At 36.1% G+C, this 15,157-nt stretch overlaps 1 protein-coding gene across 3 annotated transcripts in view; it reads right to left on the bottom strand.

Moving 5' to 3' along the window:
* WDPCP (WD repeat containing planar cell polarity effector) overlaps positions 1-15,157 on the bottom strand; it is a 425,216-nt gene that overhangs the window by 46,696 nt on the left and 363,363 nt on the right. For all 3 annotated transcript variants that reach the window (XM_066378166.1, XM_066378168.1, XM_066378167.1), the window contains exon 15: positions 10,196-10,358. In XM_066378166.1, the coding sequence (XP_066234263.1) occupies positions 10,196-10,358 (163 nt within the window). The remainder of the gene's footprint in view (positions 1-10,195; positions 10,359-15,157) is intronic.

Genomic DNA, 15,157 nt, shown 5'->3' with positions numbered 1-15,157 from the left:
ATGAACAATTAAAGTGCTGCAACTATGAGTTGATGCTTCTCATCTCTCTCCCTTCCTGTCTCTCTCCTTCTAAAAAAAAAAAAAGTATGTTGGTGTTTTATTAAGATTATAGTAAATGTATACATTAATTTAGAGAGCACTGATATCATTATTCAAAAAGAGAGGGTTATATTTCTACTTGTTCAAGGCTCTATTTATGTCTTTCAGAGTGTTTTAAAATTTCCATCATGCTGGTTTTGCATATATGTTGTTCAGTTTATTCCTAAGTATTTAACCTTTGCTGATATCATAAATAAAACGATAAATAGGTTTTTCCTGTACCATTATGTCTCTTAACTGGTTACTGTTTGTGTATATGAAGGATCCTGTATGTTAACTTTATACCCTTCTATCTTACTGAATATTTTAAATATCTGCCTTTGTTTTATTGTTAATTCACTAGGGCTTTTCAGTTATATTGTCATAGCATTGCAAATACAAATATTTACTTCCTTACTGATTTTTATGCCTCTAGTTCAAGGATCAGCAAACCTTTTGTGTGTGTGTGTGTGTGTGTGTGTGTGTGTGTGTGTGTGACAGAGAGAGGGACAGATAGGGACAGACAGGAAGGGAGAGATGATTGGCATCAATTCTTTGTTGCAGCATCTTAGTTGTTCATTGATTGCTTTCTCCTACGTGCCTTGACCCCGGGGCTACAGGAGAGTGAGTGACCCCTTGCTTACGCCAGCGATCTTGGGCTTCAAGCCATTGACCTTTGGGCTCAAGTCAGTGATCATGGGGTCATGTCTATGATCCCACACTCAAGCCAGTGACCCTGCACTCACGCTGGTGAGCCCACGCTCAAGCCAGATGAGCCCCTGCTCAAGCCTTTGAAAGTGGTTCCTCTGCATCCCAGTCTGACGCTCTATCCATGCCATTGCCTGGTCAGGCTCAGCAAACTTTTAAATAAAGGGTCAGATAGTAAATATTTTAGGTTTTGAGGGCCATACAGTCTCAACTACCAAACTAGGGACAATAAATGAATGGGATGACTATGTTCTAATAAAATTTCATATGCAAAAATAGGCAGCAGGTTTGGACTTGGACTGTGGGACATAGTATGCCAACCCTGGCTCTAGCAGATTTATCTAACTGTACTGGATGATACTTCCAACACAGTGTTAAATAGTAGCAGAGATAGTGGACATTCTTACCTTCTTTCTGATCCTACTGGAAATGCCCTTAGTGATTCTTCATTAAAGAAGATACTGGCATTAGAGCTAAGTTGTAATATACAGTGGTGGACTGTAAAACTACTTGTGTTCAACCCTGTACAGTCTTATGTTAGGAATGTATCTCCCAATTCCTATTTTCTTGAGTGTTCTCTTTAATCAAGAATGAAAGTTGGCCCTGGCCGGTTGGCTCAGTGGTAGAGCATTGGCCTGGCGTGCAGGAGTCCCGGTTTGATTCCCGGCCAGGGCACACAGAAGAAGTGCCCATCTGCTTCTCCACCCCTCCCCCTCTCCTTCCTCTCTGTCTCTCTCTTCCCCTCCCGCAGCCAAGGCTCCATTGGAGCAAAGTTGGCCCGGGCGCTGAGGATGGCTCTGTGGCCTCTGCCTCAGGTGCTGGAGTGGCTCTGGTTGCAGCGGAGCGATGCCCTCTGGTGGGCGTGCCGGGTGGGTCCCGGTCGGGTGCATGTGGGAGTCTGTCTGACTGCCTCCCAGTTTCCAACTTCAGAAAAATACAAAAAAAAAAAAAAAAAAAAAGAATGGAAGTTGAATTCTGTCAAAGTCTTTTTTAGCATCTATAGAGATAATCATATGGTTTTTGTTAACCTTAAATCTATTGATGTATAATATTAATAGATTTGGTAATAATGAAATAACCTTGTACTGTCAGGATAGATCCAGGTGTTGGATAAAATAATTATTTAATATTTTTACATTGTATTCATGAGTGATATTGGTGTGTAGTTTTCTTTTTATGTACTATAGAATTTTGTAGAAAATTTGGAATAGCTGATCTTTGAAGGTTTGATAGAATTCTTCTATCAGCCTGACCTGTGTTGCGCAGTGGGATAAAGTGTCAACCTGGAACACTGAGGTTGCTGGTTTGAAACCCTGGGCTTGCCTGGTCCAGGCACATACATATGGGAGTTGATGCTTCCTGCCCCTCCCTCCCTCTCACTTGCTCTCTCCTCTCTGAAAATTGAATAAATAAAGTCTTAAAAAAAAAAGCTTCTCTTAAAAAAAAACTTCTATCAAACCATCTGGACCTGATGCTTTTTCATAGGATATTTATTTCTTTAAGAACTTTATTTATTTTATGGAAATTTGTCTGCTTCAGATTTCTAAATCTAAGGGTGGTCACATTGGGTAATCTGTATTTATCTAGGAAATTATCTATTTTTTTTTCTATATTTCCAAATGTATTTGCATAAAAATCTACAAAGTAGTCTCATGATTAAAAAAATCATTAAAATGGTTAATTTATTCCTCTGCCATTTCTTATTTTGTATCTCCTTTAAGTAAATGAATTTTTTCAATTTTCTTAATTTTTAAAAAATATCTAGATTTGACATCTTATTCTACAGTTATTTGCTTTAACTTTTACTTTAGGGGTCAGTAAACTATGGCCTATGGGCTAGTCATCTGTTTTTATAAATAAAATGTTATTGGACCACAGCCATATCCATTCATTTATGTATTGAAAATAGCTGCTTTTGTGTTAAAAGAGTTGAGTAGTTGCAGCAGAGAACATAGGCCCACAAGCCTGAAATATTTACTCTTAGACATTTAGGAAAGTTTCCCAACCTCCAATCTGCTCATTAATTTCAGCTTTTATCTTTATTATTCTATTTTTTAAAAAAACTGACTTTGGTTTAGTTTCTTTTTTTGTTGTTTGTTTTTAGAATTTTTGAGTTGGAATTAGTTCACTTATTTTATTCTTTCATTTTCTCTGATAAAACTAGGCCCTGGCTGGTTGGCTCAGTGGTAGAGCGTTGACCTGGCGTGCAGGGGTAGCAGGTTCGATTCCTGGCCAGGGCACACAGGAGAAGCACCCATCTGCTTCTCCACCCCTCCCCCTCTCCTTCCTCTTTGTCTCTCTCTTCCCCTCCCACAGCCAAGGCTCCATTGGAGCAAAGTTGGCCCGGGTGCTGAGGATGGCTCTATGGCCTCTGCCTCAGGTGCCAGAATGGCTCTGGTTGCAACAGAGCGATGCCCCAGATGGGCAGAGCATCGCCCCCTGCTGGGCATGCCAGGTGGATCCCCGTCAGGTGCATGCAGGAGTCTGTCTGACTGCCTCCCCGTTTCCAACTTCAGAAAAATACACACAAACCCCCCCCCCAAAAAACAAAAAACCCAACTATATAGTGCTATTACTTTCCTCTGATCATTACTTTAAATATATCTCCTAGATTTTTATATGTAGTGTTTTCATTATAGTTATTTTTTAGAAGTTTTATGTTACATTTTCCTCCTTCACCCAAGACTTGTTTCCTAGAAGGTTTTAAACTTCTAGGAGGAAGGTTATTTTGTTCTTGTTAAACATTTCTACTTGCACTGCTTTGTGATGAGAGAGAGTTTTAAGTAAGTTCTTCATTATGGAATTTAGTGATATCTTTTTGGTGAATATTTGATCACCTGACATATGATCATTTTTGGTGAATATTTCATAAGTTCTTGAGAAGAAATTTTATTTGCCATTATCAGAATATGATGGCTACATTAACGATTATGTTATTTTTGCATCTTTTCTCTTTATTTTTTGCCTAATCTATTTTATAATAAGAATAATTAAAAGTCTCCTATTAGTGTTTATATGTCTTGAATTTCTTTTAGATTTTCCTTCATAGAGGTTGTTTCTGTGTTACTTAGTGCATAATTATTTGTAAGTATCAATTTTAGTTTTGAAATTTGGATGGTAGCATTCCTTGTCAATATTTAATGATTTTGGGCTTGAATTCTATTCTCTGTAACCAAGATTTCTATTGTAGGTTTCTAATTTTCATTTGCTTGGAATATCTTTTCCCATTTCTTTATTTTTAGCTTTTCTAAATCAATTTATTTTATTTTTTATTTTTAAAAGATTTTCTTTATTGATTTTATAGAGGGAAGGTAGAGCAAGAAGTATCAACTCACAGTTGCTTTGCTTTAGTTGTTCATTGGTTGCTTGTATGTGCCTTGACTGGGCAAGCCCAGGGTTTTGAACCAGCAATTTTAACATTCCAGGTTGACACTTTATGCACTGTGCCACCACAGGCCAGGCTGAATCAATTTATTTTAGATGTATCTCTTATTTACAGTAGCTGGATCTTGGTTTGTCAGCAAATTAAAAATATTTTTCTTTTAATAGATGGGATAAGTCCATTTATACTAATTGATACTGATATTCTTGATCCCAAGTCTGTCTGAATATTTTATAATTTGGTTATATTTGCTTATGTTTCTTTATAAAGTGTATATGTATTTCTTTTGCTCTTTTCTATTTTTAGAAATGGCTGTTGTTTTGTTTTAGTGATTAACTTTGTCCTAATATCTTTTCTAATGCTCCTAGTCCCTTTTCTTAACTTTTTATTATATGATATATCAGTGTTTATTGGCATCTTTTAACCACCACCTGTATACAACACCCAGTGAGCTAATTCTGCTTTTCTCTTTCACTCTCTGTTCTCCCATTTTTCAGTTGTATCATTTGTATTTAATAATAACATACAGTATTTGTACATGAGTCTTCCACACTGATCTCCTGTTTATGTATTGAAATATTCACAGTCAGCCTTTTGCTGATTTTCCAAGTCATCTCATGTTGGGTAAATCTCCTCAAGAAGGGTTCACAAAAACTGTTTTTCTTTAGCCTTGATGTTTGATATAAAGGAGAGCTTGGATAGATACAAAATTCTTGGTTCACACTTTCTTTCATTGAGTTTTTATAAATCGCAGCTATACTTTTGCCTTGCTTTTGTATTTTACTTTTGAAAAGGTTAATACTAATTTAATTCTCTGCTTTTATAAGCTATTTGATATTTTTACCAGAAGGCCTTGAAGATTTAAAAAATTAATTATTGGAGTCAAAGAACTTTGTTAGGATATGTCTTAGAACCAATTGTTCTATTGTAATATAATAGTTCTATGGTATCTGGTATGATCTTTCTTTTTTCTATGGTTACAGAATAGTATTTTTATTAATTTTTATTTTTAAATTACATGTAATGAGGTGGCATTGATTAATAAAATTATATAGGTTTCAAGTGTACAATTCTACGAGACATCATTTGTATATTGCATTATGTGCCCACCACCCAAAATCAAATCTTCTGTCACCATATATTTGATCTCCTTATCCCTTTATTACCTTCCCTCTGGTAACCACCATATTGTCCTCTGAGTCTATGAGTTTGTGTTTGTTTTTCGTGTTTGTTCATTTGTTGCTTTCAGTTTTGTATCCCACAAGAGTGAAATCATATGGTTCTTAACTTTTCCATCTGACTTATTATGCTTAGAATTTCAAGATGCATCCATGTTGTTGAAAATAGCAGTATGTAGATTGAAGTTATAAAAATAAATTTATTTCTGAAACATTTTCCTAGATTATAGTGTTAAACATCAATTCTGTTTCATTGTTTTATTTTTCTTCTTCAAGGAATAAAATTGTACAAACGCTGTTGTTTCTTTGCCTTATCACACATTCTATTATAGCAGGTCCTCAAAAAAATTTCTTTTGTTCAGCATCCTTTTGTAACAATGTTGATGAGAGACAAAAGTGATTCTTGGATGGGGCCACTGTCTGTGTGGAGTTTGCACTTTCTTCCCATGTCTGCGTGGGTTTTTTCTGGGTACTTTGGTTTCCTCCTACATTCTAAATATGTACACATTAGGTTAATTGACAAGTCTGAATTGTCCCAGTATGAGTGAGTGTGGGTGAATGTGTGTGGGTGTGTTCTGTGATGGAAGGGTGTCCTGTCATGGGTGGGTTTTCGCCTTTCACCCTGAGCTGCCAGAATAGGCATCAGCCATCCATGTCCTTGAACGAGACTTAGCAGGTTGGAAAATAACTTTCTGGGTGTTTTTTTTTCGTTTTTGTGAGAAAGGGAGAGAGAGAAAAAGGGGGGGGGGTAGAGGGAAGAAGAGGGAGTGAGAAGAGATGAGAAGCATCAATTTATAGTTGCATCACTTTAGTGGTTCATCGATTGCTTCTTATAGGTGCCTTGTAAGGAGTGAGGGGATGGGGGGGAGGCTCAAGTCCAGCCATGAAACCCCTGCTCAAGCCAGCAATCTTGGGATCATATTGATGATCCCACTCTCTAGCTAGTGATACTGTGTTCAAGCTGCTAAGCCTGCACTCAAGCCCAATGAGCTGGTGCTTAAGTTGGTAACCTCAGGGTTACGAACCAGGGACCTCAGCGTCCCAGGTCAACACTCTATCCACTGCACCACCACCGGCCAGGTTCTTTCTGTTTTTAATTAATCTTTCATAAATGCATGTACAGCTCACATTTATATCAGTGTTTAATATTAGAAGTACTTTGGGTCTTTATTTAGAAGTTTGGTGATGTTTTTGTGATCAGAAATATGCCATAGGAACTTAACTCTTGTTTATATCTATTAGTCTTTGATAAAATTGGTTTTGTTATATGTCATCTCACTAAAAGTGGTAGTTTTCAAGAACCTGTTGATGATATTGAGGACTTACTTTTTCCCTTTTTTTTACTTCTCTCTTTATCTCCTTTTCATTCTCTTGTTTTCTGCCATTTTCAGTGCCTTTTATCAAATTTTATTTTCAGTTTATTTTCATTTTAGCACTCTATAATTTATTTTTCATTTATGAGATATTTTCTTCCTTTTCTTACTTGAGTTCAATGAACTTCCTCCCTTCCTTCCTCCTTCCCACTTCCCTCCTCTACTACCTCCTAGTTCTTTTGTCTTCTAGTTCAGAGTGGGTTTCCATGTACTCAGTTGCTTGTTTTATTTAATTCTGCTTGGAGTATCACTGCCGTAGTTTTCTACTTCATGGTTAGTTTTGTTTTGGGGGGAGATGGATATGTGTTGGTGTTAACTTTCTGTTACTTTGAAGTAACACTGTATGGAACCTGATCACCTATTTCCTGTTTATTTTTATGATGTTGTGATGTATTCTGTGAGACTGTTTCAGTACAGCCTTCAAGCAGAACAGAGTCTAGGCACTTGTTGGTGTAAGGATATATATACAAACAATGGAAAAGAATGGCAGATCCAGAAATAGATCTTTCCACTTACAGCCAGTTGATTTTTGACACAAATACCAAAGCAATACACAGTAGGGGAAGGGAGTTTTTCAACACACAGCACTGGGAACACTGGATTTCCAGGTATGTAATAATGAACTTAGATGCTTATATCAGATCACACATAAAAATTAACTCAAAATGGACTTACACTACTAAAACTTCCAAAAGAAAACATTTTATATCTTTCTGTTAGAAAAACGTTTTTATGTATAACACAGAAAGTACAATTAATGAAAGAAAATAAATAGCTAAATTAGGCCTCAAGAAAATAAAGTTTTGCACTTCAAAAGGCATTGTTAGGAAAATGAAAGGGCAAGCCATAGAAAGAGAGAAATTATTTACAAATTGTATATCTGATAAAGAACTTATAATTCAAAATATATAAACAACTCATAAATCAATAATAAGACAACTCAAAAATAAACAAAAGTTTGGATAAATATTTTACCAAAGAAGATATAACTGATATCTAATAATCACATAAAAATGCTCAACATCATGATGCATTAGGGAAATGCAAATTAAAATCATAATGAGATACCACTCTACACTGACTAGAATGATTATAGTAAAATAAACTGACAATACCAAGCATAGGTGAGGACGTGGAGAAACTGGAGCCCTCATACATTGTTGGTACATATGTAAAATGATACAATCACTTTGGAAAAACTATTTGGCAGTTTCTTAAAACTAACAATATAAATTTACAGCATAATCCAGCAATTCCATTACTAGATAATCTATCCAAGGGAGGCAAAAAAACATAAGACAACTCAAAGACCTATATGTGAATATGTATAGCTACATTATTTATAATAGTAAAAAATGGGACATAATTCAAATGCCAATCAGCTGGTTAGTAGATATATAAAATACGTTATATCCATACAATATCATGCTATTTAGGAATCAAAAAGGAATAAACTACGTGATGTGACATGTATGTATATGAATCTCCAAAACATAATTGTAAGTGAATGATGCCTGACAAAAAAAAAACCCCAACATATTGTGTGACTCCATTTATATGAAATTTCTAGATTGTGTGATTTCATTTATTTAAAATTTCTCTAAGACAAAAAGCAGACCAATGATTATTGGCTCAGGATGTTGATGGGAATGGAAATTGATTGACAACTGGCAGGAGGGAACTAGCTGGGGTGATGGAAATGTTCTAAAACCACACTATGGTGGTAGTTGCAAATTTTATAAATCTACCAAACATCAGTGAATTGTAGAAATACAATGGGTGAATTTTATGGCACATGTAAATTATACTGTTTTAAAAACAGTAAATTGAGGAAGGACTTCCAGGTAGCTGAAGATAGTAATTTACCTTCCAATTATTCCTGTTTATAAACAGTATAAAACAGAATAAAGGGAGAAATGAAACTAAATGAAAACCACACCCCTGGCATGACTTGACACAGAATGTCCAAAACTCAAAATAACTGTAAATAAAATGAAAAAATACCAAACCCCAAGTATAATCTCGCCAAACTCTGTTATTGTAGATCAGAGCATGAACTCTAGGGAAGGGGCCTAAAATTGAAAGTACCATATCATGCAATCTGAAGGGGCAGTTTTTAGCTTCTGGGAAGGGGAAACAGGTGGGTGATCAAAGTAAAAAGGAGGGGCATCTTTGGCAGCTGGGTGTGAAGGAGGTAAGAAGCATAAAGGGAAAATTTAGGGTTCTGCAGAACAAAAGAGCCAAAAAGTGAGGTCCATACAACTTCATCAGGAATGTGCAAAGAGTTTAGTTAGCCCTGTATGGTTCTCTCATTTCTAGGATTTCCGTTACATTTCTGGCTAACCTACCATTCTGTCACTTGACCTAATAGGCAGGCCAGGAGAACAGTCCCTTCCCTCTTCATTAATTATCAAGTTTGTTACTTTTATTGATAGTGGGTTTGCTATTTTTACTGACAATGCTGCTAGATGGGGTTTTTCCATTCTTCAGCTCCAAATCAAGTCAGCTATTGGCTTTCACAACCTGTTATACCCCATTAACACTGCAAGGTTTTGAACTAGCTGGGGTGGCAGGAGGATGGAGGCAGTCTCCCAGAACACCGCAGACTGCCATATATCATCTATTTCGTATATGACATATCACATCACACATTCATATACATCACATATATATGAAAAATATGGTCTCTTCACAATTATTGCATATAGTTGGGGTCTTTAAGAGGAGGTATGTAAACTATATAGACCAAGCTATAAATCCTGCCCACTTCCTGTTTTGTAAATAAAGTTTTACGTAACAGCCACTCTCATTCACTTATATATTTTTTGTGGCTGCTTTCATACTACAAGTAGTTGTGAGAGTCTGTATGGTTCATAAAGCATAATATATATGGGCTTTTACACAGAAAGTGTGCTGACCTCTGCTTCAGAGTATTATCATCATCATAATTAACATTAAAATTTTCATTATAAATAACACTATTACTTTAGAATTTTGAATTTCACATTTATCCTTATGTTTATTTTCTCAATAATAGTGTGGCAAGCTAAATAGATATAGATATTAAATGGTCATTTATCAGATTTCAAACACTAATAGCAAGATTGCATAACATAAATTTTAATTCAAACTATTCAAAAACATTTTAATTGAGTAATCTAACAATTCTAAAATTTAACAACAGAATGCAAAAAATTCATTACATTGTAGTAATTTTATTTTGGCCTAGAGTAATATTAATTCTAACCACATATTGTTACATTAAATTCTGCCCCCATCACACCTGCTCTTGCATGATTAAAATACTGCAAAATCTTAGACATAAGAAAATGCACACTTTCTTCTTTGTCATTTTGAAATACCATTGCTTAACTATTAGTTTGCATTTAAACCAGGAATATTTAAATTGTTTAATACTTTAAACAATTAAATTGTTTTCCTTTATGCAGCAATTTTCTTAGTGCAACATATCTTACCTGTTAGAAGAGCCATTCAGTGTTCTTTGTTGAGTAATATGTCTATGGATTGAACAAAATGGAGGGAGGTTATCTGGAAATGTGTCTTCTCCTTGAGGTGTTAAAGATAGGCCAATGAAAGCCTCATTTAGCATATCCTCTCTGTCCAAAGGCCCCAGAAGTTCTGTTAAAAAAAGATAAGATGTGAATCAAATACAAAAACAAATCATGCTAACTCCTTTATGACTACAGGATAACTCATATACCCCAATGAAACTTCAAAAAAAGTGTCAATTTACTACCTAGCACACAGTGGAAATCCTATACTCACATCCCCTATTACTTTTGTCATTTTTTCACTCAACCAGGGGAATCTGATAATGAATAATGAATGTTTTTGAGTTCACATTTTAAAGATTCATTTATAACTTGCCCATTTGTAGGTGTTGTTTTTTTTTTATTTTTGTATTTTTCTGAAGCCGGAAACGGGGAGAGACAGTCAGACAGACTCCCGCATGCGCCCGAACAGGATCCACCCGGCACGCCCACCAGGGGCGATGCTCTGCCCACCAGGGGGCGATGCTCTGCCCCTCTGGGGCGTCGCTCTGCGGCGACCAGAGCCACTCTAGCGCCTGGGGCAGAGGCCAAGGAGCCATCCCCAGCACCCGGGCCATCTTTGCTCCAATGGAGCCTTGGCTGCGGGAGGGGAAGAGAGAGACAGAGGGGAAGGAGGGGGTGGGGGGTGGAGAAGCAAATGGGCGCTTCTCCTATGTGCCCTGGCCGGGAATCGAACCCGGGTCCCCCGCACGCCAGGCCGACGCTCTACCGCTGAGCCAACCGGCCAGGGCTGTAGGTGTTTTTAATTAGCATTTTATCAGTTATTATATTTTTGTTGTTACTGGAACATTATATTTGGAAATTTGTAAGAAGAGAATTATTAAACTTTCTCATATGAGGCACACAATTGGAAAATAAAACAGAAAAGATCCTTTCCACTATTTACTCATAATTAGAATTTAAAGTGTATGGAAAGAGTTTGCTATTCCCACATCATAAAGCTGTATCAAGAAAACATAATGAAGTTGTAAAAAAATAAAATAAACCGTATTAAAAGCCAAAACTCTTAGGACTACACTGTGTGTGTATTTTTTTAGTTAAAAAATTTTTATTTATAAAAAACACCTAATATTTAACATGCTAACCATTTTTAAGTATACAGTTTAGTAGTATTACGTATATTCACACTATTGCACAACAGATCTGCAGAATTTTTCATTTTGCAAAATTGACAGAGTCCACTCATTAAACAACTCTTCCTATTTCCTTCCCCCAGTCTCTGGTAACTACCATTTTACATGCTACTTTAGATACCCCAAATAAGTGTGATGCATTATTTGTATTTATATGACTAACATATTTCATCTACTATAATGTCTTCATAGTTCATCCATGTTTTAGCATGTGACAGGATTTCCTTCTTTTTTTAAGGCTGAATGATAATCCACTCTATGTATGTATGTATATGTGTGTGTGTTGTGTGTGTGTGTGTATATGTATATATATTTATATATATATATACACACACATACACACACACACATATATATCACATTTTGTTTATCCATTCATCTGTTGATGGACACCTGGGTTGCTTCCTCCTCCTGGCTATTGTGAATAATGCTGCTGTGAGCATGGGTGTGCAGATATCCTTTTGATACCCTAATTAAAATTCCTTTGGCTATATACCTATAAGTGAGGTTGGTGGATCATGTGTGAGTTCTATTTTTAATTTTTTTTTTTCCTTTTGATTTTTCTGAAGTTGGAAACGGGGAGGCAGTCAGACAAACTCCTGCATGTGCCCCACCGGGATCCACCCGGCATGCCCACCAGGGGGCGATGCTCCGCCCATCTGGGGCTTCGCTCTGTTTGCAACCAGAGCCATTCTAGCGCCCGAGGCAGAGGCCACGGAGCCATCCCCAGCGCCCGGGCCAACCCTGCTCCAATGGAGCCTCAGCTGCAGAGGGGAAGAGAGAAACAGAGAGGAAGGAGAGGAGGGTGAGGGGTGGAGAAGCAGATGGGCCTCTCCTGTGTGCCCTGGCAGGGAATTGAACCCAGGACTCCCACATGCCAGGCCGACGCTCTACCACTGAGCCAACCGGCCAGGGCCCTATTTTTAATTTTTTAAGGAACTAGTAAATTATTTGGTTATGGTTGCACCATTTTATAATCCCACCAACAATGTACAAGTGTTCCAATGTTTTCACATCCTTGTCAACACTTGTTATTTTCTGGCTTTGTTTGTTTTGACAGTAGCCATCCTACTGGTTGTAAGGTGGTATCTTATTATAGTTTTAATTTGCATTCCATGATAATCAGTGATGTTAAGCAACTTTTCATGTGCTTATTTGCCATTTGTATATCTTCTCTGGAGAAATGTCTATTCAAGTCCTTTGCCCATTCTTGAATTGGGCTTGGTATTTGTTGAGGTTTAGTAGTACTTGATGTATTCTGGAAATTAACCCCTTATCAGATATATATTTGAAAATATTTTTTCCCATTCTGTGCACTGCTTTTTCATTCTGTTGATAGTCTCCTTTGCTGAACAAGTTTTGAATTTTGATGTAGTCCAGTTTATCTATTTTTCCTTTTGTTGTCTGTACTTTTGGTGTCATATCCAATAAATCATTGCCAAATTCAGTGTCATGAAGGTTTCTCCCTATTTTTTTTCCCCTAAGAGTCTTTTAGTTTCAGGTCTTACATTTAAGTCTGATCCATTTTGAGTTATTTGCAGATACAGTAAAAAGTAAAGGTCCAACTTCATCTTTTGCATATGGACATCCAGTTTTCCCCACATCATTTGTTGGAAAGACTGTTCTTTCCCATTAAATAGACCTAGCACCCTTGTTGAAAATCATGTTTATTTCTGGGTCTTTATTATGTTCTCTTGGTCTGTATGTCCTCTTTTATGCTAGTACCATACTGTTTTGATAACAGTAGCTTTGTAGAAAGTTTTGGAATGGGGTAATATAAGTCCTAAAGCTTTGGTTTTTTTCCAGATTGTTTTGGCTATTCAGGGTTTCTTGTGATTCTTTGTGAGGTATGTTCACTTTATTTCCATTTTGTTTAGAGTTTTTAACATAAATGGGTTTTATCAAAGGCTTTTCCTGCATCTATTGATATGATCATGTAGTTAATTTTTATTCTTCATTTTGTTTATGTGGTGTAGCACGTTTATTTATTTGAAGATGTACCAACCTTGCATCTCCAGAATAAATCCCACTTGATCATGTATAATATTATGTTGAGGATTTTAGTATTTATGTTCATCAAGGATATTGCCCTATAATAGTCTTTCTTTGTAGTGTCCTTATCTTGTTTTGAAATTAGGATAATGCTGGCTTCATTCAATGAGCTTAGGAGTTTTCCCTCTTAATTTTTTATTTATTTATTCATTTTAGAGAGGAGAGGGAGAGACAGAGGGAAAGAGAGAGAGGAGAAACAGAGAGAGAGAAGGGGGGGGGAGGAGCTGGAAGCATCAACTCCCATATGTGCCTTGACCAGGCAAGCCCAGGGTTTTGAACCGGTGACCTCAGCATTTCCAGGTTGAAATTTTCCCTCTTTTTAAACTTTTTGGAATAGTTTAAGAATAGGTGTTAGTTCTTTGAATGTTTGGTAAAATTTGCCTGTGAAGCTGTCTTGTCCAGGACTTCTGTTTGCTGAGAGTTTTTTGATTACTGGTTTGATTTCATTTGTTGTAATTGGTCTATTTAGATTTTCTGATTCTTCCTGATTAAGTATTGGAAGATTGTATATATCTAGGAGTTCATTCGTTTTGCACAGGTTGTACAATTTGTTGGCAAATAGTTCTTAATATTTTCCTACTATCCTTTGTATTTCTCTGGTGTCATGTGTTACTTCTCCATTTTCATTTCTGATTTTTCTTACTTAAGTCCTATTTCTTTATGAGTCTGGTTAAAAATTGTCAATGTTGTTTATCTTTCAAAGAACCAGCTCTTGGTTTCATTTATCTTTTGTAATTTTTTTGTTTCTATTTCATTTATGTCAACTCTAATCTTTATTTCCTTCCTCTACTTACTCTAGGATTTGTTTGTTGTTCTGTTTCTAGTTCTTTTTGGTATAAAGTTAGACTGTTTGAGATTTTTCTTGCTTCTTGAGGTAAGCATGAAATGCTATAAATTCCCTTTCATTGTGTCCTATAGATTTTGGGTAGTTGTGTGTTCATTTTCATTTGTCTCAAGATAACTTTAGATATCTTCCTTAATCTCATTGTTGGTCCACTCATTGCTTAGTAGTATGTTATTTAGCCTCCATCTGTTGGAATGTTTTTCAGCTTATTGTAATTGATTTCTAGTTTCATACCATTGTGGTCAGAGAAGATGCTTGATATGATTCCAATAAGATTTATTTTGTGTCTTAATATGTGATATATACTAGAGAATGTTTCATGTGCAAATGAAAAGAATGTATAGTCCGCTGCTTTAGGATAAAATGTTCTGTAAATTATCAATTAAATCCATCTGTTCCAGTATGTCATTTAAGGTTGCTGTTTCTTATTTTATTTTGTTTTTCTGGTCTGGAAGTTCTATCCATTGATACAATGGGTTGTTTTAAACCCCATACTTTGTATTACTATGGATCTCTCCCTTTACATCCATCAAAATTTTCTTTATAAATTTAGGTGCTCCTACGTTAGTTGCATATACGTTTACAAGGATTATATCCTCTTGTCGGACTGATCCCTTTTAGTATTATGTAATGTCCTTCTTTATCTCTTGTTATGGCTTCTGTTTTGAAGTTTGTTTGTCTGATTGATATAAGCATTGTAACCCCAGATGTTTTTTTTAAATCACCTGTTGCATGGAACATCTTTTTCCATCCTTCATTTTCAATTTGTGCGTATTTTTTGTTCTGAGGTGGGTCTCTTGTAGACAGCATATATATGGGTCATGTGTTTTTAACAAT

The sequence above is a fragment of the Saccopteryx leptura genome, chromosome 3 (assembly GCF_036850995.1).
Source record: "Saccopteryx leptura isolate mSacLep1 chromosome 3, mSacLep1_pri_phased_curated, whole genome shotgun sequence".
NCBI classification, from domain to species: domain Eukaryota; kingdom Metazoa; phylum Chordata; class Mammalia; order Chiroptera; family Emballonuridae; genus Saccopteryx; species Saccopteryx leptura.
This window is presented reverse-complemented; position numbering and strand designations above follow the sequence as displayed.